General features: G+C 43.4%; 1 protein-coding gene across 2 annotated transcripts in view; it reads right to left on the reverse strand.

Moving 5' to 3' along the window:
* Nucleotides 1-5123: 5123 nt before the first annotated feature.
* Nucleotides 5124-23979, reverse strand: part of TRAF3IP1 (TRAF3 interacting protein 1) — a 42983-nt gene continuing 24127 nt past the window's right edge. The window contains exons 6-15 of one of the 2 annotated variants that reach the window (XM_044303654.1): nucleotides 23808-23885; nucleotides 23098-23179; nucleotides 21115-21135; nucleotides 19503-19572; nucleotides 19043-19126; nucleotides 18454-18577; nucleotides 18341-18377; nucleotides 12299-12366; nucleotides 8311-8534; nucleotides 5124-6257 (exon numbers count right to left, since the gene is read on the reverse strand). In XM_044303654.1, coding sequence (XP_044159589.1) covers nucleotides 6092-6257; nucleotides 8311-8534; nucleotides 12299-12366; nucleotides 18341-18377; nucleotides 18454-18577; nucleotides 19043-19126; nucleotides 19503-19572; nucleotides 21115-21135; nucleotides 23098-23179; nucleotides 23808-23885 — 954 coding nt within the window. In that variant the 3' untranslated portion in view covers nucleotides 5124-6091. The remainder of the gene's footprint in view (nucleotides 6258-8310; nucleotides 8535-12298; nucleotides 12367-18340; nucleotides 18378-18453; nucleotides 18578-19042; nucleotides 19127-19502; nucleotides 19573-21114; nucleotides 21136-23097; nucleotides 23180-23807; nucleotides 23886-23979) is intronic. The other variant, XM_044303655.1, reaches the window with a different exon arrangement.

The following is a 23979-nucleotide window of genomic DNA, read 5'->3' on the forward strand; positions in this document are numbered from 1 at the left end:
AAGAAGAGAAACCTCTAACCTCTCCTCCATAAGGTGCACCCCCTCACATCAGGACATCACGCAGGTCCTTCACCACTTCTCTTCTGCACTGCTGAGCTCTCTCTTCCTGCACTGGTCATATGACGACGACATCACTCAGGTCCTTCACCACAACTTCTCTCTCCAGGGCTATGTTGCCAATAAAATTGTGCCCCCTTCCCTTTGCACAGCGCTGGACAGAGGTGTCTTGTGCCAGTGCTACTGCTGCCCGCCTTAGGTGGTAGTTACGCCCCTTTTTGCTGCATCTTTCTCAGCTCCTCCATGGTGCAGCGCCATTGATCTAGCATTTATTTTGCCCATGGTTCTACTCTACTTGTCAGAGGAGAATCTGAGCATGCCCAGTTCTTCTCTCCTACCCTGACAAGCAGTTGATAGAGACCGAATGGGGTTTTTGGGCCACATTACAATGAGCCTAACCACATAGCCCTCCTCTGAGAAGCAGCGGCTGGTCATGTGGTGTGGCTATGTTGCTCATCTTTAGTACAGAAACGGAACTGAGGAGGACCATGACTTGCTTCTCTTATTTCCCCTTCTGTTTTTGTCAAGTCTTTTGAATCATTATGATTTATATTCATACTTGTTTGCTTTGTTGTTAACAGATATTCTTAAAGCGTACCTATGTTTTCAAAAAAAGTTTGCATCTTTCTTCTTTGTACAATGATAGCTGTGAAAGAACAAGTATTTTTTGGGCTTCCCTAATGTCTTTTTCAGCCTAATTATTCCCCTATTCAGCTGCACAAATAGATGCATTTCTCTCACAAGCAGGGGGTGTCTCCCTTCTGTGGAATTTGCCAGCAGTGTACTGCTATGATGTCCTTTCCCACTATGTTTGCTTTCAGCTCTGGCGCTCACAGATCAGTTGAGGGATAAATCACACTTACAGAAAGGCAGGGTGCTTATGTGAATTCAGAAGCAGTTCTTTTATCAGGCTCAGGACCTCAGCTAACTCTGACATGCCCCCACTTCCCCTCTGCCACCTTTTGCGTCTTTGTTACTAGGGACAGATCCTGCCTGATGACAGGCAGAGGACTGAAAATTAAGTGGCAGTGAGACCCCTAGTGGCCATGAATTTACAGGTTTTTTTTTCAGGTAGATGCATGCATATTCTTAAAGGAAGGGATTTAGAAATTTGGTATTTACACCATTCTCTATTAAATGAGGTTGTGTGAAAGTACAGTGACTCTTTAATATTAACCAATGAACTACTCACTAGGCATTTGTACCCAGACCATAAATGTAAATACTTATATTCTGGGCAGGCCTTGGATTGGATGGCACCCTACCCAGGCTAATCCCTTGGTATACACTTTCACTTCATCCAGAAGGCTATCAGCATGTGCTAACAAATGGACATCTTCCTATGCGTTCTTAAAGGGAACCTGTCACCAGTTTTATGGTGTCCTAACTAAGGGCAACATAAATAAGTGACTGATTCTCTTAGCAAAATGCTGGGTCACTTTCTTTAATTGACCCAGTCAATCTGCCAACATCTTGTATTGAAAAGCTCCAGCTGATAATGATGAGTCATGAATATTTATGAGCTCCTGACTCTCCCCGCCTACCTGTTGCTGATTGACAGTTATTTTCCATATGAATCAGCAGCAGGTGGGCAGGGGAGTGGCTATAGCTCTGAATAAAAAAAAACGCTGGACTCACTGACATCACGCTGGACTCAAATCCGCTGATTAGCATGCGGCATGTGGCATCTTTGTGTGTATATTATGAGGTAACCATCTGTCACACCAGTAAGTTAATACATCTAAGGCACTTTTTAGTAGTTAATGATTGTATACAATTAGTTAGATTATAATCAAATATCCACATGAAAGGGTCCTTTTAAGTCCCACATTCTTATATGAATGAAAGGAAGTCAATAGTGGAGATTTATCAAACAAGTGTAAATCAGATTCCACCTTTCATTTTCCAAAGGAGCTCTGAAAAATGACAGGTGGAATCTGATTGGTTGCTCTGGGCAAATAAGCCAGTTTTCCTTTACACCAGTTTTGATAAATCTACGTTAATGTGCGTGGCTGAGAACCATATTTTTCACCCTATAAGATGCACCCCACCCCCAAGTGTGTGTGTATGTGTGGAACATCACTGTGTCACTATGGAAGCGTTCATTAGTACAGTAGGACGGGGGAAGCAGTGAATACAGCGCTGCTTGGGTTCTGTACTCACCACTTCCTGGTCTTCTGCAGGGCTACGCGTGAGGACGTTGGCGTCGTCTGTAACCTCATGCTACGCAACGTTGGGTCACAGCACAGCATGGTAGGAAGACCAGGAAGAGTGCCGGATTTCAGGAGAAGCGTCCAGAACAGGAGAGGCCAGTTAATTTATATATTTTTTTTGTCTGTTTTGAGGTACGAGTAACAGGGGGGTCTGATCTGAGGTCCCATTGAGGGTCGTATTAACATTGCGGGTCTGAACTGAGGTCTGATTAACATTGGGGGTCTTACTTGGGCTCGGTCTGATGTGAAGTCTAATAACCTAGGTGCATCTTATTGGAAGAAAAATCCAGTATATAAGTATATACACCTCTGTCTATGTTCACAGGGACATGTACTAGTACAGGGGTCGGCAACCCCCGGCACTCCAGCTGTTGTGAAACTACAACTCCCAGCATGCATACTTGCCCTGCTCTTTTCAAAACTCTCATAGAGGTGAATAGAGCATGTTGGGAATTCCAGTTCCACAACAGCTGACCCCTGCACTAGTACATCCACCCATCTGTTTGGTGACAAACAACCAAATGATCTCATGCACACAGTCTTTCACCAAAACACATTTCTGTGTGTATTGTAAGAAGGTACAAGGAATCATTGTGGATGATAGGTACGTGTCACAGAGGTTCCTGGCCTCGGCGGAGTAAGAGCCAGTTTTTATGTGTCAGCAGCAGTTGCTGTTTGACACCTTGCTATTTAGTATAGCTGTAATAGCTTATCCGGGACGGCTCTTACTAGGAGTAGTCAAAGTGCTGGGTGGGTGACTACTCCCCACATTCCAGGCTGGGTCTTGACTGGCCTATTTAAAAAAAAAAAAAAAAAAAACACCCAGCAGTGTCAGCTGGTGGTAATTACCTCTCTCTCTCTCTGACAGAGGAGCTCTGGCAATCGCTGGACTAGGATCTAAGCCCTGTGCTAGGCTGGAGGCCTGAGTTTGGGAGGTCTGCTCTGTCCTGAGCAATGCTGATCGGGTGTTAACTAACACCTTGGATAACAGGTGACTCTTTTGCTGTATGAACTGTCTAGGTGTGAACGAACACCAAAACTGCAAATGGACTATCGTACTGTTTTGTTGCCATAAGTGTTAATAAAACACTGAGGTTTTTAAATTACAAACTTGTCTTTGGCTCTATACTGCGTCTGCTTGTCCTGTCTACCAGAGCAAATCCCCACAGTGTGTGTATGTGTATATATATATATATATATATATATATATATATATATATATATAAAAAATTAATAGAGAGCGGCTATACGGTAATTAGAAACATTAGATGCAACCCTCCATCACCACCAGACAGAATACACAGACATACAGGAGCATATAATGAAGTGGAGACATCACCTGTTTTGATAGATTTTATAGAAAACATTAAAACATAATAATCTGATAAAGTGTAATGCTCCAAGTTTTACAAAATGTTCACACACATTTCATCATGTGATTAATAGGAATATAAATAATTTGTACACGACAAAATATAAAATCTGCAGTCATCTATCTTTGATCATCCATCTGTGCAACACAGAAGTTTCTGACTTGATTTAGCAGCAGTCTGTTTATCAACGGAGATCAAATGGATGGATGGGTGGATGGATGGGTGGATGGGTGGATGGGTGGGCATTACTGGAAGGTACGATATACCGAGTGGATGCTGATCTATGACCAATACCAGATGAATGATTTCTAGGAAACTGCTCAGGGCCCTGCAGCAAACTTACAGACCGACTCTGAGATTGATGCTTTCGTCTAGTTAGAAATTTTGTACCAAACATTAAAAATGAATGTGTTCCTGGGGGTATATGTTCTAGAGATTTGGCCACCACGATGGGGTCCAGATCTGAGCCATTTCTATTGTCTCCCGCAGATTAAGGATCAGATGGATCGTTGTTAAAAGGGAACCTGTCACCTTGAAAATGCAGTGCAATCTACAGACAGCATGTTATAGAGCAGGAGGAGCTGAGCTATATAGTTCTGTGGGGAAAGATTCAGGATAACTTGTAATTTATACATTTAGATTCTCATTCTGGGTTTCAAGTCAAGGAAGCGGATCTATCAATGATTGACTGCTACCTCTGTATATACAGTCATAGAGGGAAGGCTGTCAATTACTGATAGGACCTCCTCCTGGACTTCAAAGCCCAGAATGAGCAGGAATTTAAATGAATGAAAAACAAGTTATACAGAATATTTTCCGAGCATTGAGACCCCCACCGATATCTAGAACGAGGAGAGAGAAGCCTGCACATATTACGCTCCCTCCCCTCACTGCCGAGGACAGAATGGAGATGGGCCCATAGACTTCTAAGTAGTCTGTGTCATGCAGTGAGGAGAAAGAACACCATGTGCGAGCGCTTCTCTCCCCTCATACTAGAGATCTCAGCACACAGACCCCTACCAATCAAATATTTAATACGTCTCTTTGACACATCAAAAGTTTTTTGAAAAATTAGAGACAGGATTCTTTGCCAATTCATTTTTACAGTACATGGGTCTCTGTATTTCCTGATACAGAGGTCCAAATCCCCTGCAAAAATACAGAATTTTTAAAAAGATAACATGCTGACTGCCTGCAGCCAGCACTAGAGGGAGCTTACTGCCTACTGTGTTGTTACTGTAAGGGTCCATTCACATGTCCGCAGCTGTTCCGCAATATCAGGAGCGGGTGCGGACCCATTCATTCTCAATGGGGCAGAACGGGATGCGGAGAGCACACTATGTGCTCTCCGCATCCGCATTTCCAGAGCGCGGCCCCGAACTTCCGGGCTGCAGCTCCCCCAAAAAATAGAACATGTCCTATTCTTGTCCTGAATTGCGGACAAGAATAGGCAGTTTTATGGGAGGGCTGGGTGCTGGCCGGGTGTATTGCGGATCCGCAATACACCACGGACGTGTTGAATGGACCCTAATAAGAGGGCAGCCTGTCTCCATAAAAAAAAGTCTAGTGGAGTAAAATTCACCGATTTTATTTAGAGGAAGATGGCTCTTAATAAATTTGTCACATCTTCGGCTGACAGTGTGCCATATAGCTATGGGCGAATAAATGTGTCGGGCAGAGGAGGCCCTTTTTTTTGTACAAAATGCAGTTTTATACACCAAAAAAAAACAACAAAAAAAACATACAGGCTTAATTAATTCCTCCCTGGGTCTTTAGAGTTTTTTTTAATTAATAAACAATGGCATTCATGGTGGTCATTCCCTTTTGCCGACATGCACTCCATGAGGCCGCAGTTTGTAGCCGCCTCTCTGCGCCAATAAAGGACATGTCCTTTTTTTGGCGCTGTGTCCGCTCGCCGTCTAGCTCCATTCAATGGGGCTAAACTGCAAGCAGGTCCGTGACATTCAAATTGATAAGCCGCTACAGAAACCACAAGGGTTTCTTCTATGAAATACGTGGCACATTTTGCCTTTGCAAAATCCACTGTGTGAATTCGCCCTAAGGCATTAGAGCCATGAAATATTTGTAGCCAGATTCAGTCACTTTTGGCGTGATCAGCTGACAATCCAATGTATAAAATTATACCGTAGGCATTACTCATTTTCCAAAGAAAAAGGTTGAAAATTAGACTTTTCTTTAGATAAGTGCATTGTAATGGAAGTGGTCCAGTAAGGGGGATCAGTCAGTCTCCTAATCACAGACATCGGCCAATGCTTCAGGATGGAGGCTGCCATTTACAAAGAAAATGGTCACAAACCTCCCAACAATGCATAGAATATAAACACTCACCCCGAACAAAAGCCAAAATAAATAGATTTTTATGACTGGATGTGTGGAAAGATATAAAGTATGTCTCTGAGTAATGGAATGAGAACGTCAAAGCATAATTCAGTCTCTTCCGGACGCTCCGATGCCCTGAACCATCTTCTGGATTTTCTCTTCATTCCGTAGAATGTTCCCTTTGACTGTGCAAATCTTATCTCGCTGTTCTTGGACCAGCTGCTCAAGTTCAGCAAGTTCTGCCTTGAGAGGATCCACAGCTGTGTCCGTGACGCTGAGAACACACAAAAAGATAGAATCACATGGATTTAGTGGTAGGCTTTCAGGAGGCGTGCAAAAGTCTGGAAATAAAAAGCATAAAACATACAGCTAAACCTTAAGGGGCATCTGGCAGCAGATTTGTCCCTATGACACTGGCTGACCTGTTCCATGTGCGCTTGGCAGCTGGAGGCATCTGTGTTGGTCCCATGTTCATATGTGTCCGTAGAAAAATTATGTTTTAATATATGCAAATGAGCCTCTAGGAGCAATGGGGGCGTTGCCGTTACACCTAAAGGCTCTGCTCTCTCTGTAACTGCTGCACCCTCTGCACTTTGATTGAAAGAGCCAGGCGGTGTAAACGTGATCATGTCTGCCTGGCGTGAACATGGGAGCAACACAGATGCCTTCAGCTGCCAAGCGCACATGTAACAGGTCAGCCGGTGTCATAGGTACAGATCTGCTGACAGATGCCCTTTAGGCCTCTTTTTACACGGGCGTCACGTTTTGGCTCCGGATGCGTCCGGGGTGCAATGCGTTTTGCACGCGCGTGATAAAAAAAACTGAATGTGGTATCCAGACCCGAACTTCTTCACAGAAGTTCATGTTTGGGTTAGGTGTTGTGTAGATGTAATTATTTTCCCTTATAACATGGTTATAAGGGAAAATAATAGCATTATTAAAACAGAATGCTAAGTAAATTAGGGATGGAGGGGTTAAAAAAAAAAATGTAAAAAAATTATTTAACTCACCTTAAACCATTTGTTCACGTTGCCCGGCTTGATGAAGGCAGAAGAGAAGCCGGGCTGCGCGAACAAGTGGTTTAAAGGATTTTGTGTATAGAGCTGAGGACATGGGTTGCTAGATGGCCGCTAGCACATCCGCAATACCCAGTCCCCATAGCTCTGTGTGCTTTTATTGTGTCAAAAAAACGATTTGATACATATGCAAATTAACCTGAGATGTGTCCTGTCCCTGACTCATCTCACACACAGGACTCATCTCAGGTTAATTTGCATATGTATCAAATCATTTTTTTTTTTCCAGAACAGACCCCGAGAGAATCTGCAATGCTCGTGTGAAGCCTTAATCCAAGGTACAGACACCATACCTTCATCGCACAACATGAAACTAAAATATTTAATTATTTCCTTTTTCCATAATGGTTTTTATATTTGGGATGTATAAGTTATGGTATTGTTTTGGGGTCTGGGGTTTAGAAGCTGCTTTGTGGTATGTAGTGGCGTTTTTTTTATGGCTGAGCTGATCTGGCTCTGACTCCGGGCCCCTGGTGATCTTTACACACAGCGCTCGTGAATACACCGGACTTATAAACTAAGAGTCCGATGTATTCTTTACAGGGGGATTCCGGTTAGAGAAGGTATACACTATCCACATGATAACAGATTGGTGGGGGGACCTACCGCTGGGACCATCACCGAGCACGAGAACGGGAGCCCTATACCCCGTGGAGCCCACCTAAAATGGACAGAGCGGCTGGTCAGAAATGCGCGCCGCGGCTCCATTTCTATGGGAGACAGCCGAGAACAGCGAGTATCCTCTGGATAGGAGAAGACTCTCTCTAACCGGACTACTCCTTTCATTATGTGCCTGCGTTGTTTGCCGAATAGTAGTAGGACATTTATTCGGAATTTCATTCTCATCATGCCTCCTCAGTGAGCGTAACTATATCAGGGGCGTAACTACCATAGTGGAAAACCACGCGACTGCTGTGGGGCCCAGGGAAAGAGGGGGCCCAGTCTTAGTTGGGATTATCTCCTCTTCTACTGGGAGTGAAAACTTGGTCAGGACTCTACCCTCCAAAAAGGAACAACTTTTAGCAAATGAAGCAGTGGAAAAAACGGCCCAAGGGTCACTGAAAGGGGTTTAGGCGGTAACCCTTCTGTCCTGTGGGGGGGCCTGGTTTGATCCTTGCTATGGGGCCCTTACTTCCCTATGTAGGCCACTGATCTATAGTTGATCTATAGTCCCTACCAGGTGTAGCTATTTCTTCCAGCATGTTTGTGTCAACCCCAATACTGCACCCAAGCCCTAAACGTTACAGATACCTTTGCTCCCGCAGAAGGACTTCTGCATGCTCTCTGTTCTCTGTCCTCCACATCTGCAATTCATTTTTCATCGTGTCCATGTCCTCTTGGATGTAGTCCATCATTTTACCCAGCGGTAAAGCACTGCGACACACAATCTGAATGGAGCCCCTCAGTTTCTCTATCTCTTTAGTCACTAAGTCCTTCTCCTTTTTTCTTCCAGTATCGGTCAAGAGTAATTTGCTCTTTAAAAATAAAAATAAAAAATTGAATAAAAAAATGCCGGAATATACAGCAAGCTGCCTGCACATACATCTATAGGATATGCACATATTTCTGTACCGGGCACCTAAGAGCCTTTCAGGAAGACACAGCTACAGCTCCGATCTGAAGCAATAAATATGATGAAAACGACTACTAGTAGGTTAATCATTTGCGTCAGGTCAGCGTTTCTTCGCCCACAGTAGTGAAGTACAGCAAACTACGGCTGCTGGTAAGAAAACATCCTCTAGGGGGCAGCAACTTCTTACGCCATCAATGAGGAAATCGCAAAGTAGCAAAAGGTGAAGTAGGCATTTTGCAATTAAGAGCTGCTCATGAGATTTCATCTTATTAGAACATGTTTCATGGTGGAAAACACTGCTAAAGAGAGTATTATTCCCCTTCGCTACAGTGCCAACACGAGCTGAGAAATATCACATACCCTTAACGATGGGGACAATTTTCGTCTTTGCATTTTAGTTTTATAACCCCCCCGCCTTCCATTATCCATTCACATAGCCATAGGAGGCATTGTTTTCACAGGACAAGTTGTCTATTTTAAATAGAAATTATATTTACCATAGCTTGAGGGGCTGAGACTGAAAAGTAACACTTTTCCGCCCTGTTTTTTGGGGGGTTTGTGTTTACTATGCGCAAAAAATTATATGATCAGCTTATTCTGCAGCTTGATATGATTACGGCAATGCCAAGTTTATATAGTTTCTATTATGTTTTACTACAAAAAAAAACTTTTTTATTTTTCCATCTACAGGGCTCATTTTTTGAGCGAGCTGTCATCCCATTGATTGAAAACACCTGACTATCTCTCCTATAAATTATCTGCAAAACCTAGGGCCTCATGCACCCCACCGTAATTTCTTTCCTGATCTGCCTTTTTTGCGGATCTGATGTGGAGCCATTCATTGGGGCTGTCCACATCCATATGTCAGTTCTGCAGCCCCACAAAGAAGACAGAATGTGTCCTATTCTTGTCCGTTATGCAGACATCGATAGAACATTTCTAGAGGAGTCTCATGTCGTTTTAGGTCAAATTTATGCAAAAATCTAGGAAATTTTGAAGGATTCACAAACTTTAAAGCACCAATCATGTGAATAAGTAAACAATTGTGGGAAAAGCCCTAAAGCTCTCTTGGTGCTTAAGGCTCCTTTCACACGAGCGAGTTTTCCACGTGGGTGCAATGCGTGACGTGAACGCATAGCACCCACACTGAATCCTGACCCATTCATTTCAATGGGTCTGTGTACAGGAGCAAATTTTTTCACACATCAGTTCTGCGTTGCGTGAAAAACGCAGCATGTTCTATATTCTGCGTTTTTCACGCAGCCCTGGCCCCATCGAAGTGAATGGGGCTTCAGTTAAAAAACGCAAGCAAGTGCGGATGCGATGCGTTTTTCACTGATGGTTGTTGAGATGTTGTTTGTAAACCTTCAGTTTTTTATCATGCGCGGCGTGGAAAAAAACTGAAAGCAATCGCAGACAAAACTGACTGAACTTGCTTGCAAAATGGTGCGAGTTTCACTGAACGCATCCGGAGCCAATCCGTCATGCTTGTGTGAACATGTGCAGTTCTCTTAGGCTCCATTCAGACGTCCGTAACGTGTTTTGCGGATCCACGGATCCGCAAAACACGGACAGCAGCAATGTGCGTTCTGCATTTTGCAGACCGCACATTGCCAGCACTAATGGAATATGCCTATTCTTGTCCGCAATTGTGGACAAGAATAAGACATGTTCTATTTATTTCGGGAACGGAATTGTGGACCCGGAAGTGCGGGTCCGCAATACCGTATCCGGGAAGCACATGGTGCTGCCCCATAGAAATGAATGGGTCCGCAATTTGCGGAACGAAATTACGGACGTGTGAATGGACCCTTATGGTTCTCCCCTCCTCCTGGCCATGTCTGATGGTTTGCATGTTACATATCCATATTCCTGCACTGTCTGTATACTGAGGCTTGGCACTACGTGACACCGCCATCTTGCTCCACATGCTCAGTTTTTATAAATGATTAATGAGCATCATAAAATGAGCATCAAGAGAAGTCTATCCGCCAACTATACAGACATTACATCTCAAGCTCTGGTGGTCATCAGAGTCCACTAACTGGAAGCTTATTAAAACTATAATTTCCTTTGTACAGCTGAAGAACCGCAGATCTCTAAGGGTCCATATACTAAACGGAGTCCAATCAACTCTGCTGCCAGAAAAACAACCATTTCCATTGCTCCAAATCCCATCTAGACCATGGGTATAATGATGTCTGTAAACTGAGCACAGGTGGATTGTCTCCGATATGAGAAGACATCATTTTTGCTCATGTGATGGACTTAAGTGTGTAATTATGGAGAAGTCAGTTCCACAAAAAGAGCCTATAATAGGAGCGTGAAGAGGTACATTTTATCAGATCTGGTGAACACACCAATAGTATCCTATAGATGCTGCACTATCCAATATTCTAGAATACCAGTCAAATAAAATATAAGATTGTAAGAAAATGTAAGATTTTGGGAAGCTTTAATAAAAAAGCTCAAAATGTTACCCTAATATATACATTTCTGACTTTTTATTAAAGGGGTATTCTGGTTATAACAAGTTCCAGTTCCCAATACAAAATGAATAAAGAGGTGGCACGCATTTCCGACCAACCTCTTCGTCCATTTAAGTGGGGCTTCACAGGGTACAGGGTCCCCTTTCTCATGATTGGTGGGGGTCCCACCAATTTGACAGGGGATAACTTGCTATAACAGGAATACTCTTAACTGTTTTGCCGGAGCTCAGCTTGGGCTCTGGGAAAAGAACCTAAGTGTTCTGTCCGAGCTGGGCTCAGGCAGAAGTGGTAGCAGCTAGGAGCATGGGCCTGGTCTTGCTTGAAAGCTAGCATTCCAAGACAGCATTAGCCCAAGATAAGCAGGAGGTATCACTGTTAGAAATCGAGTCAGGAATAAGTGTGGTAAAACCTGCTTTTACTTTCAGCTGCAATCCGATTTCTAAGGCTACTTTCACACTGGCGTTTTGGCTTTCAGTTTGTGAGATCCGTTTAGGGCTCTCAGAAGCGGTCCAAAACGGATCAGTTTGGCCCCAATGCATTCTGAATGGAAAAGGATCTGCTCAGAATGCATTAGTTTGCCTCCGTTCAGTCTCCATTCCGCTCTGGAGGCGGACACCACTGCCTGCAGAGTTTTGCTGTCCGCCTGGCGAAGCAGAGCCAAACGGATCCGTCCTGGCACACAATGTAAGTCAATGGGGACGGATCCGTTATCTCGGACACAATAGAAAACGGATCCGTTGACTTTCAATGGTGTTCAAGACGGATCCGTCATGGCTATAGAAGACATAATACAACCGGATCCGTTCATAACGGATGTATGCAGTTGGATTATTGTAACGGAAGCGTTTTTGCAGATCCATGACTGATCCGCACATGGCAGCAACCATAATAGAAAATGCATATTCTTGTCCGTAGACAAAAATAGGACATGTTCTATCTTTTCTGTGGAGCCGCGGTACAGAATAGCGGATGCGGACAGCACACATCTTTTGAGGGCCTATAGAAATGAATGGATCCGCAGACCTTCTGCAAAATTCATCGTCACTTATTGCCTTACAGCAAATATCTGGTCTCAGTGCTTTGCAATGCAGAGGGTGAAACCCACAGCAAATCTGCAACAGAAAGTCCACTGTAGAAGATCCTTCCCATCCACATGATGCTCAGTTCTAGCTCCTACCTTACTGATTGCATCTTGCTGCGTCTCATAGTCCTTTTTGGTTTCTAAGATTTTCTTGACGAGACTACCTGAAAAACATGGAATACAAAGTTAAAATCGCAGCAATTATTGAATGAACGTTAATACGCAAAGCGGAATCTCCCAGAGAAAAAGATAGCTGTCTCACTAGCGCCACCTTCTGGCAGTGGCTCCCTATGAGTCAAAGTCTGACTTTTTAAAGGGCTTCTGTCAGCCCACTAAACCGTTTTTTGTTTTTTTGTTTAATAATAATCCCTATACTGCGAGCTCTGCATATATAAGCTAAATAATCATTTTGGTTCAGTAGAATTTCATAAAAAGCTATTTTTATAATATGTAAATTACCTTGCTACCAGCAAGTAGGGCGGCTACTTGCTGGTAGCAGCCGCATTCTCCGATACTAATGACGCCCCCTCCGCATTGTGATTGACAGGGCCAAGGAACGGAATCGTTCTCTGCTGGCCCTGTTTGAATTCCAAATCTCGCGCCTGCGCCGTACCTGTCTTTAATCGGCGCAGGCGCACTGAGAGGCGGCCGCTCCATCCTCAATGCGCCAACGCCGGGTGTAGATGTGACGTCATCGGGCGCAGGCGCATTGAGGATGGAGCGGCCGAGAGAGCGGCCGCCTCTCAGTGCGCCTGTGCCGATTAAAGACAGGTACGGCGCAGGCGCGAGATTTGGAATTCAAACAGGGCCAGCAGAGAACGATTCCGTTCCTTGGCCCTGTCAATCACAATGCGGAGGGGGCGTCATTAGTATCGGAGAATGCGGCTGCTACCAGCAAGTAGCCGCCCCACTTACTGGTAGCAAGGTAATTTACATATTATAAAAATAGCTTTTTATCAAATTCTACTGAACCAAAATGATTATTTAGCTTATATATGCAGAGCTCGCAGTATAGGGATTATTATTAAACAAAAAAACAAAAAAACGGTTTAGTGGGCTGACAGAAGCCCTTTAACAAGCCTTGGGACATGATGAGGAAAAATAGCATTGTCACCAAGTTTCCATACACAGCTGGTCTCCTTAAGCTGCATCCAAGGCGTCTTACTCAGCCAGCCAGACTCCAACTATACTCACGAGGGGCAAGAACCCCAAAACAGCGGTCTGCGGATGGATATTTGGCTTGGCTATTGTCCCTTGTCACGTTCCAAGGCTTATTAAAAAAGTCAGACTTTGACTGGAACCACTTCCAAGAGGTGGCGCTAGCGAGATGGTTCTCCTTCACTGGGCAATACATCTTGGCATATTATTTTCCCATGGAGCATTGCAAATAGGTCTACATACCATGGAGCAGTTGAATGAACATTAGGATGGGAATTTAAGACATTTCCAAACATCTAGTACCAGGGCTATTCAGCTTCCAAATGTTATTCTGACTCAAATATTTGATGGCTGAACACACCGTTAATGAAAGTCTATGGCCAAATTAAATGGGAGAATTTAGCCAGTTTTTTGCCTTCAAAAGTTTATTGCATTTTGCACAAAATATGATGTATTTTTCCATATTTATGGTCTCCCGTGGCCCGACATAATAACGGGGTTGTCTCACTTCAGCAAATGGCATTTATCCTGTAGACAAAGTTAATACAAGGCACTTACTAATGTATTGTGATCATCCATATTGCTTCCTTTGCTGGCTGGATACATTTTTCCATTACATTGTATACTGGCCGTTTCCAGGGGTTATGGCCACTGCTGCAGCATAGATACGAAGTGGCAGGGCTGCTGCACGTGTGTTGTTATGCACGCTCCCATGGTCCCGGCCACCATAGCTTTCTCCTATAGCAGTGGTGGCGAACCTGTGGCACGGGTGCCAGAGGCAGCACTTAGAGCCTCTATGGGCGCCCAAACTCTGAAAATAAAGTCTAAGGTGTGCCAATATGCTTTAGGCTTTTCCTGCCATTCATCAGCGCAGGGCGCACTATGAACAGCACAGGCAGGGCAATGAATGTAGGCAGGATATTATAGCTAAACGATAAAGTACATGGAAGATATACTATTGGATTGTAGTATTCAGGTTAAATTGCCGTGTTGGCACTTTGTGAGAAATAAGTGGGTTTTGGGTTGCAGTTTGGGCACTCTGGCTCTAAAAGGTTCACCATCACTGTCCTATAGTGTACAAGCACGACCACCACTGCTGGATTGCAGGGTGGTCGTCACACCTGCATACGAACAGTATATAATCAAGCCAGCAAAAGAGGCAATATGGACAATCACAATACAGTAGTAAGTGCCTTGTATTGAAGTAAACCTGTCACGTTAAACATGGTGTTTGGATGGCAGGAGGAGCAGTATATATTGATGTATAGTTTTATGGGAAAAGATTCAGTAAAACTTGTATATTATATATTTATATTCCTGCTCATTCTGGGCTTTGAAGTCCAGGAGGCAGAGCCATCAGCGATTGACAGCTTTTCCTCTATGACTGTGTATACAGAGAAAGCTGTCAGTCACTAATAGGACCGCCTCCTGGACTTTAAAGCTCAGAATAAGCAGAACATTTAAATGCATAAATTAAAAGTTTTACAGATTTTTTTTTTCTCCATAAAAACTATATACCAATATATACTGCTCCTCCTGCTGTATACCATGCTGCCTGTAGCTTACATTGCATTTTCATAGTGACAGGTTCCCTTTAAGTGAGACAACCCCTTAGATATTGGAATTTTTTTTTGTTTTTGCGTTTTTCTTTTTCTTTCCTGTCTTCACATAACCTTAACTTTTTTTTTCCTTTCTGTTCACATAGTCCAATGAGGGCTTGTTTTTTGCAAGACAAGTTGTACATTCTTATGCTACTATTTATTATGGCATACAATGTAGTAAGAATCAGGGGGAAAAAAATTCCATATGGCGTGGAATTGGAGAAAAAACACAATTCCACCAGTGTTTTATGGGTTTGGCCCCTACATAGTTCCCCAGGCAGCAAAACTGACCTATGCCCTTCATTCTCTGTGTCAGTACGATTACAACAATACCATATATTTATATTTTGTGTGTGTTAATACTGAAAAAAAAAAAGTTTAATATTTTTTTTTTACATCGCCATATTTTCTGACCTCCATTACTTTTTGTATAGTTAGGTGGGTGTGTGTGGGGGGGGGTGGGCTGTAGTTTTTATTAATACCATTTTGAAGTGTGTGTGACTTTTATCACATTTTATTCAATTTTTGGGGGTGAAGCATTGAAAAAAAAATGTCGAATCAGCCATTTTGACTTTTTGTTTCCTTTATGTAATTCACTATATGGGATAAATATTTTTATATTTTGAAAGTACAGGCGTTTCAGACTTTTTTTTTTCCATAGAACTACAGTATAAGCTCAATTTTCAGTTATCCTATGAGGCCTGCAACCTGCAGGCTTCTATAGGATCTGCAGCTCTAATACGCTGGTCTCTTCAGAGAGACTCAGCATATTCGAAGGAAGGACCGGCTTCCCCAATCACCGCACAGGGGAATGTGCTTCCAGGTTTTTTGTTATTTAGATGCTGTGGAAACAGGTCTGAATTATAGCACACATCTATGACTGCTGAGAGAGAAGATACAGTTGGAAGCTAATTGGTGAAGAACTGCGAAACCTACTTAGAAAATCAAACAAGATGTACGCTTTAAAGTGTGCCATTAGTACACAGATTGACTGTATAAACATGTGGGTGTGCCAAGATCTACAGTAAATGCAGTCTTCACCTACTTGAAAGTGTTAAGCTGGCCATTAGATATCTATATTTACTTCTATGCCTACATATATTTACACACCAAGCATTAGAGGATGATTAATTGAAAAAACACTATTTCATGATATGTGAAAATACAGTACCTTACAGCAAGGTATACAGCACTTTACCAAGAAATAACCGTGATTCAAATACAACTACTGTCTTGCAGTTTAGGTGGACGACCATGTCTTGGTAGGTTTGCAGTTGTGCCATACTCCTTCCATTTTCGGATGATGGATTGAACAGTGCTCCATGAGATGTTCAGAGTTTGGATTTTTTTTTTTTTATATCCTAACCTTACTTTACATTTCGCCACAACTTTATCCCTGACCTGTCTGGTGTGTTCCTTATATCCTAACCTTACTTTACATTTCGCCACAACTTTATCCCTGACCTGTCTGGTGTGTTCCTTGGTTTTTATTATGCTGTTTGAGCACTGATGTTCACTAAGAAATCTCTGAGGTCTTCACAGAACAGCTGTAGTTATACTGAGAATAAATTACACACATGTGGACTCTATTTACTAATTAGGTGACTTCTGAAGGCAATTGATCACATTGGATTTTAGTGTTGAATCTCTTTTTTTATTGCATAGAGAAATATAGCAATAAATTAGACATAACAGCTATAACAGTGAAAGACCAAGACATTACTTATTTCCGGGCAATAAAAACATACCGTGCCAGCATATAAATGGACATATAAAGCATTACATTCCCCCTGATCACGTGCAATATGGTCCAGAGGTGACAAACACCAAAAGCATGTTCCCATCAAATGTCTCAGTAGCTGGGGAGATATAAAGCTTGGCATAGCAAGCCGTGGGCAATGGCAGAAATGAGGACAAGGACATATAACCAATTCTTCAGTATTAGCCTGTTGAACAAGGAGCTACTAGGTGCAGCTCATGGCATGGCAAACCAAAACCGTAAACAAGCAATAACAGGGGGACAGACAAAGACAAGACATCGACGAACAAAGACAAGGAAGGAAAGGGGGGAGGGGGATGGGAAGGGAGAGGAAAGAATAGCTAGGCAACATATCATGCGTGCCAGGTGCAATCACCTGAATCCAACCACGTTTGGAGGCGGGCTGAACTTCTGAACTGTCGCCAGGGTTCCCAGGTCATCACATTGGATTTTATTTAGGAGTATCAAAGTAGAGGGGGCTGAATACAAGTGTATGCCACACTTGTCACATTTTTATTTATTAAAAAGTTTGAAAACCATGAATCATTTTCTTTTCACTTCACACATACTTGCTACTTTGTGTTGGTCTATCAGATAAAATACATTTAATTTTGTGGGTGTAACGTGAAAAAATGTGGAATAGTTCAATGGGTGTGAATAGTTTTTCAAGGCACTGTATGTTTGACACTGATCTTTCCTTCACTCCCTATATTCAACCGCTTGCCTACTCATGCCACCTGCATATCAAAAACATCACATAGAATCCACCCCCTTCTTACTATGGAAGCAACAAAAACTCTCATTGTTGCCCTGAGCCATTCCAGTCTTGATTACTGTAACTCATTACTAATTGGCCTCCCCCTCACAAGACTTTCCCCTCTCCAATCTATCCTGATTGCAGCTAGGATCATTTATCTGTCCAGCCGCTGCTCCAATGCCTCCATCCTGTGCAGGACAGTACTGGATTCAATTTAAACTTCTCATTCTCACCCACAAAGCTCTCCACAGTGCTGCACCCCCTACATCTCTTCCCTCATCTCTGTCTACCACCCTACCCATGCTCTCCGTTCAGCTAATGACTTATGACTACCATCCACTATATTCCAAACCTCTAACTCCTGTCTCAAAGACTTCTCCTGAGCTCCACTAATTCTAATTCTCCGGAATACCTTACCCTAAGAAATTAGGCTAATTCACAACATCCACAGTTTTAGGCGCTTATTAAAAACACATGTTTTTAGGTCTAGCGCATCCCCTAATCTTACTCCATTCATCCCCTTCATCAGCATTCTTCTGAACCTGATCAAATATCCAAACCCCGCTCACTCAGAAGCACTACAGATTTTGACTGATGGCTGGCGTAGGCAGCCTTATACCCACTCCCCTATTTTGTAAAGATGGCCGGACCATTGTACAAAACAAGCACTTTTACCTCCTGTGTCACCCCTATCTCCTCATAGATTGTAAGCTCTTAAGATCAGGGCCCCCGTTCCTCTTGTTTTAATTGTTGACTTGTTTGTTGCTATGTTACTTATGACTCAGTTTGTACACAAACCCCCTGATTGTAAAGGGTTGCAGAATATGTTGGCGCGATATAAATAAAGAAAATTTATAACTTACCGTGTTTCTCATCTCCGGCGAGATCCAGCTCTGGCTCCTGAAAAAGAGAAGCCCGGTAAGACTTTTCCATGTGATCTACCGCACGGCACAGCTTTACTGTCTATGGCACTTACTAGCTCCATTTTGGGCATCTCTGATAACTGAGGAGAAGCTTCTTCCACCACAAACTCCCTGTCGTCGTCGTCATCTTTCCGCTTGTCAACAATGACGTTGGATACACCTTTTCCACTGCTGACCCTATGTAAAGACATGGACATAAATCAACAGGCGCAAGTACTTTAACAAATCGTTACTTTCTACAACACCGTGGAAGACCACCACTTCCAGTGGCATAGTGGCAGGAGATGTACAGCAGAGGTAGAAGACGCAACTGGGCCCCTGATGCTGCATGAATGAGCAGCACCACTGTATACTGTGCATATGTAGTTGCTGTGATGGGTCACGCACAATATCATTATAGACATGTATACTGTAATATTAGTGTTTCTCTAGTCAAAACCTCAACTGCATTAGAAGTCATGTTTTCTAATGCTTCATATTACACAGATAAATTATTATCAGTGCATCAGATATTGCTATAGGTGTTAGATCATACAATATAGTTCTTGATATATTTGCTTATGGCAGAGGGCAGTTAGGCCTAGGTAAAGCTTTTGCACTGAAGGCCAAGAACTTCAAGCCTCACCTCCGTCACCAACCCACCTTTCTGGAGCAACTACTTCTGCGCTGGCCTCACGTCTGACTCTTGGTGGTGCAGGTCGGGCACTTCCAGGTCGAGGGATTTTTCTACAACAGATAAAAGTATAATAAAAAATGACAAATCATCTGATCGACTGATTTAGGCCTCTTGCAGATGAGCGTTCCTCCCGCAGCGAGTCCGCATCGCAGCACCCAGCCTGACGGGATTCACATAGCATTATATTGATTTATGATGCTATGTAACCCTTACAGTTCTGGAATGTATTGGATAACACTGCCGGCGTTATCCAATACATTACAGAACTGGAAGGGTTACATAGCATCATAAATCAATATAATGCTATGTGACCCCCGGCAGCGCTGGGAGGTCAGGCCGGGAGCTGCGATGCGGACTCGCTGCGGGAGGAACGCTCTTCTGCAAGGGGCCTTAGAATATACAGATTGCAGGTCGCTAGGGAATTACCTCTGCGCAGCAATGTTTGTATCAGCAACATCATGGCTTTCTGAATGATGCAACTCTGTAGTTCCACCTTCTAAATGAAGAAACAGAAATCAACCCCCATTCAATGGTCACAGACAATAAATACTGTCCTAGCAACATACACAGGATAAGAAATGATAGAGAAACAGCTTTTTACATTCCCTGCTACTGAAAACTATAATTATTGACAAGGTAACATGACATCCTACTGTCCATGCGTGTTCAGATGGACACTTAGGGGTAGACATTTCACAAACGAACATACTTTTAACATATTACTGTCTTCAAAGTGATCCAATGTATTCAGCTGAAAGCTGCCTCATTTTCATTGTCTAATATTAGAGCGTTGACCCCTATATATCACATCAATGAAATTGTGCAGCACAGAACTTTGAAGAATAAGCATGCTAGGAGCACTCTACTGCCATTACAGCAACTTTAAAGGGGTATTCCCAACATGAACTGTCATGGCATATTCACAGAATAGTCCTTAAAGCACATAGGTGCAGGTCCTTGAAGTGGGACTTGTATCTGTCAAACATTTACGGAATATCCTGTGGATATTCCATAAAACATCCAAGATGGGAATAAGGGTTTAATATATTCAAAATAATTGTGGGGTAGTAGTAGTCACTGCATTGACAAATTGTGAAAGGGGTATTCCGAGACTTTCATACTGATGGTCTATCCTCAGGATAGGCCATCAATATGTGATCAGGGGAGTCCGACTCCCGGCAACCCTGATGATCAGGTATTTGATGAGGCCACGGTGCTGTAGCTCTGTTGTGCACCAAAGCCTCCTCACAGCTTGCCAAACAGAGCGCCATCCATTGGATAGTGGCTGTGCTTGGTACTGCAGCTTAGACTGGAGGTTCTAAAGTTCTGGAGGTTCTGTTTTTTGCCCTGGTAAGCTGAGAACCTTTAAAGGGGTTGTCCTGGATTGGGGATTGGTGTACTAGTACTAGAGTGACATACATATTACATACATGCATGTCCTACCTTTGCCACATATTTCTGAAGCCCTGTTTTCATATAGGATATTCTTAGCCGGATGTTACTGTTTTCCAATACTTGGTGACGTACCGGGTCTCTTGCAGGCGAGCTAAACCCTCTTCTTCCAGCTGCTCAGGAAGCCCGGTGACATTACCTGCACTGATGGGCGGGCTTTAGCGCTGCTCTAGCCAGTAAAACGGCTAGGGCAGCGCTAAAGCCCGCCCCTCAGAGTCACCGAACACACTGCCTCCGCCCGGCAGTGTGTTATTGTAAACAAAAGAGCCTTTGCCCTGCGCGATTTAACCAGAATGAAACAGAGCGGCACCTAGGCCAAGTGACTGATGAACGTGACATCACAGGTCGCATTGCTCACTGAAGCTGACCGGCAGGGGTGCCAGGAGTTGGACCCTCACCGATCATATATTGATGGCCTATCCCAAGGATACGTCTTCAATATGAAAATCAGAGAAAACCCCTTTAATAACCTTCTTTAGTAAAAACACTTTTCTCCTCCAAAAGGGGAGGACGCGACAAGTTTTCTTCCAGACGATAATGTGCTTGTATACTGAGCATGTGAATACTACCAAATAAAGCATCTTACCTTCATCGCTGGTGGCCCCTCCTGTAAAAGGGAGAAACGGTAAAGATCACAATGCTGCCACTCTGAGCGGAGATTGTAGTTACTGAACTCTACACAACACATAGCCGGTCATTAGAAGCTACAATGTATCTCGAGGGGGTTTCCAGCCGTAAGAAAACTGGAAGCACTATACCGACATGTCAAGCTACAAAAGAGGCCTTTATTTTGCCTACGTAGAAAAATCTGAAATCATGCAGAACATTTTTCAAAACGGTTTATATATCTATAAATATATTAATTTATTTATTTTATGCTCTTCTATAGTGGTGCTATGTTCCGCAGCGCTTTACAGACATTGGCATGACGCTGTCCCCAATAGGGCTCACAATCTAAGGTCCCTATCAGAGTATGTCTTTGGAGTGTGGGAGGAAACCCCGGGGAGAACATACAAACTCCATGCAGATGTTGTCCATGGTCGGATTCCAACCTAGGACCCCAGCGCTGCAAGGCACCAGTGCTAACCACTGAGCCACAATGCAAGACATTTTATTTCTGCGTTATTTCTCATTTAAAGAGGACCTGTCCCCTCTCCTGACATGTCTGTTTTGGCAACAACTTGCATCCCCCAAGTAACAACAATTCTGGATCACCCATTCTTATGACTATGTTGTGCGATTCCTTTATTATTCCTGCTAGACGTTATGAATGAACTACCAGCAGTTTGCAATGAGGGTCCAGCTGGATGTTAGCAGCTGTGGATGTGTCACTGCCCAGTATAACATTATCTAATCAGTGCTCCCAGCGGTAGACTGTGCAGGGACACACCCCAATTGGTAGCACCCAGGTGGATCTTTATTGCAAACTACTTGTGATTCCTTCATAATTTCAATGTCTTGTGACACAGAGTCATACGAATAGAGGATACGGAATTGTTATTACATGGGGGGGTGGAAGTAGTTACTAAAACAGACATGTCAGGAGAGGTGACAGCTCCTCTTAAAGGGGTTGTCCGGGATCAAATTTTTTTTGAAAAAAATACTTTACTCACAATTACTAGCCGAGTCAAGGTTCCCCTGATGTTTTTAGGTATTTTTTACACTTCTGCACGGCTCCTATGGTCCCCAACAGATTGTTGACATTGATGTTTATGTGTGTGATGACTTCCTGCCGCACTGCGGGTCCCAGCGCAGCGCGGCATCTCCTGGTTTCAACTGTCTATCAACTCGTCCCCGCACCCGCCCCCTCATACATATTCCGCCTCCTGCCGCACATAGTCCACTTCTCCATGTATCCGCCCCCCTGATTCTCCAGCCTTCTGCCCCATTAGCCTGTATTTTACATGGAAGGAGTTTTCTATGCTAAGTAGCATAGTGATCTGCCGCCTTCATTCATTAGAAAGCTCCATGCCCGGTGACGTCACAGGACCGGAGGGGCGTGGCTTAGCGCAATGTCTGCCAGCCTAGATAGCGCCCCTCCGTGCGCTCTGCATAATTACTTAGGCCGACTGTGACGTCACCGGGCTCCCTGTGTCGCGGAAGAAGAAGCTTCGCTCGCCTGCAAGGGACCCGGTACGTCACTGAGTATAAGAAAACAGGCACCTCCGGCTAAGAATATCCTATATCAAAACGGGGCTTCAGAAATGTGTGGCAAAGGTAGGACATACATGTGTGTAATATGTATGTCACTCTAGTACACTTACACCAATCTCCCCAATCCCGGACACCCTCTTTAAAGAACCTTTAAAGAAATTGAATGTACAGGTAACATTCTGATAAGGTGCGGTGCACGGTTGAAATTCATTTGGTCCCGCAGGTCTGACTATGAACGGGGCATACTTTAGTTCAGCTCCTGGAAAATTGATTAAAGGAGTTTGGGTCTATTCTGTAATCATGGAGGTACGGAGACATTTTCATACCATGGAGATCGAGTGCTAATGGAAAAGGCTGTGTTTTGCAGTCCATAAAAATCTACCACTCGCGATTTGTCCTTTTTGCCCAACCTTACCTTCACCACTAGGTTTTGCTGGTCGTCTCTCTCGCAGTTTTGAGGCTGATGGTCGTGATGATTTGGACTGGGCAGGGGCCTTCTAAAAATGAAGAAAAATTACATTACAATTAAAATTGAAAATTTTTAAAATGTAACAAATAATGAATACTATAATAATTTGGAGACATATATAGAGAAACTGGGAAACTGCAAACGCATAAGCAAGGATATAGTGGCCTAAAGCAGCGGACAGTAGACCTCATCTCCGGCATGAGAGGACTCCATGGACAATGCAAAGACAAGCACAATTATTACAATTACAAGATGTAGCCACGATAACCACAGTCACACATTGCTAATCACTGCTAATCACTATCAGATGAACGGCAAAGCAATACCATCCATTCCATGGTAATCACCAGACTACCACGAGAGCCTGCATATTGTACTGGCGAGAGGTTTCTCAGTACGGAGTTGTACTGTTTCCTTCTTCCCAATTAACATCAATGTTTAATGATGAACATCTAAAACCAGCAGCAAAATCTTCCTTTAACAAGAGTTTAATATTTATGCCGCAATAAACTTTTATTACTCTGTGACCGAGGGCCCTGATTACAACCAAAATTGCTAATAAAGTCCTACACCAAGTCTCCCGGGGGCGGTAGGGAATATTGGTGCAACCTACGATGAACATTACAGATGGTGGACGCAGTGCTTCTCTACATTACCTCCTTCTGTGGGATGAGTTTGTCTTCTCCTGAAGGGACCTCAGAGGTTTTCCTCGTAGAATCGTCTGATGCTTTATGCTGTAAAAGAGAGATACGTTTCTCAGATCTCTGAGGAGCAGCTAAAGAGGTTTTCCAGGTTCTAGATATTGATAAGCAATCCTTAGGAGAGGTC

The sequence above is a fragment of the Bufo gargarizans genome, chromosome 8 (genome assembly GCF_014858855.1).
Source record: "Bufo gargarizans isolate SCDJY-AF-19 chromosome 8, ASM1485885v1, whole genome shotgun sequence".
Taxonomy (NCBI): domain Eukaryota; kingdom Metazoa; phylum Chordata; class Amphibia; order Anura; family Bufonidae; genus Bufo; species Bufo gargarizans.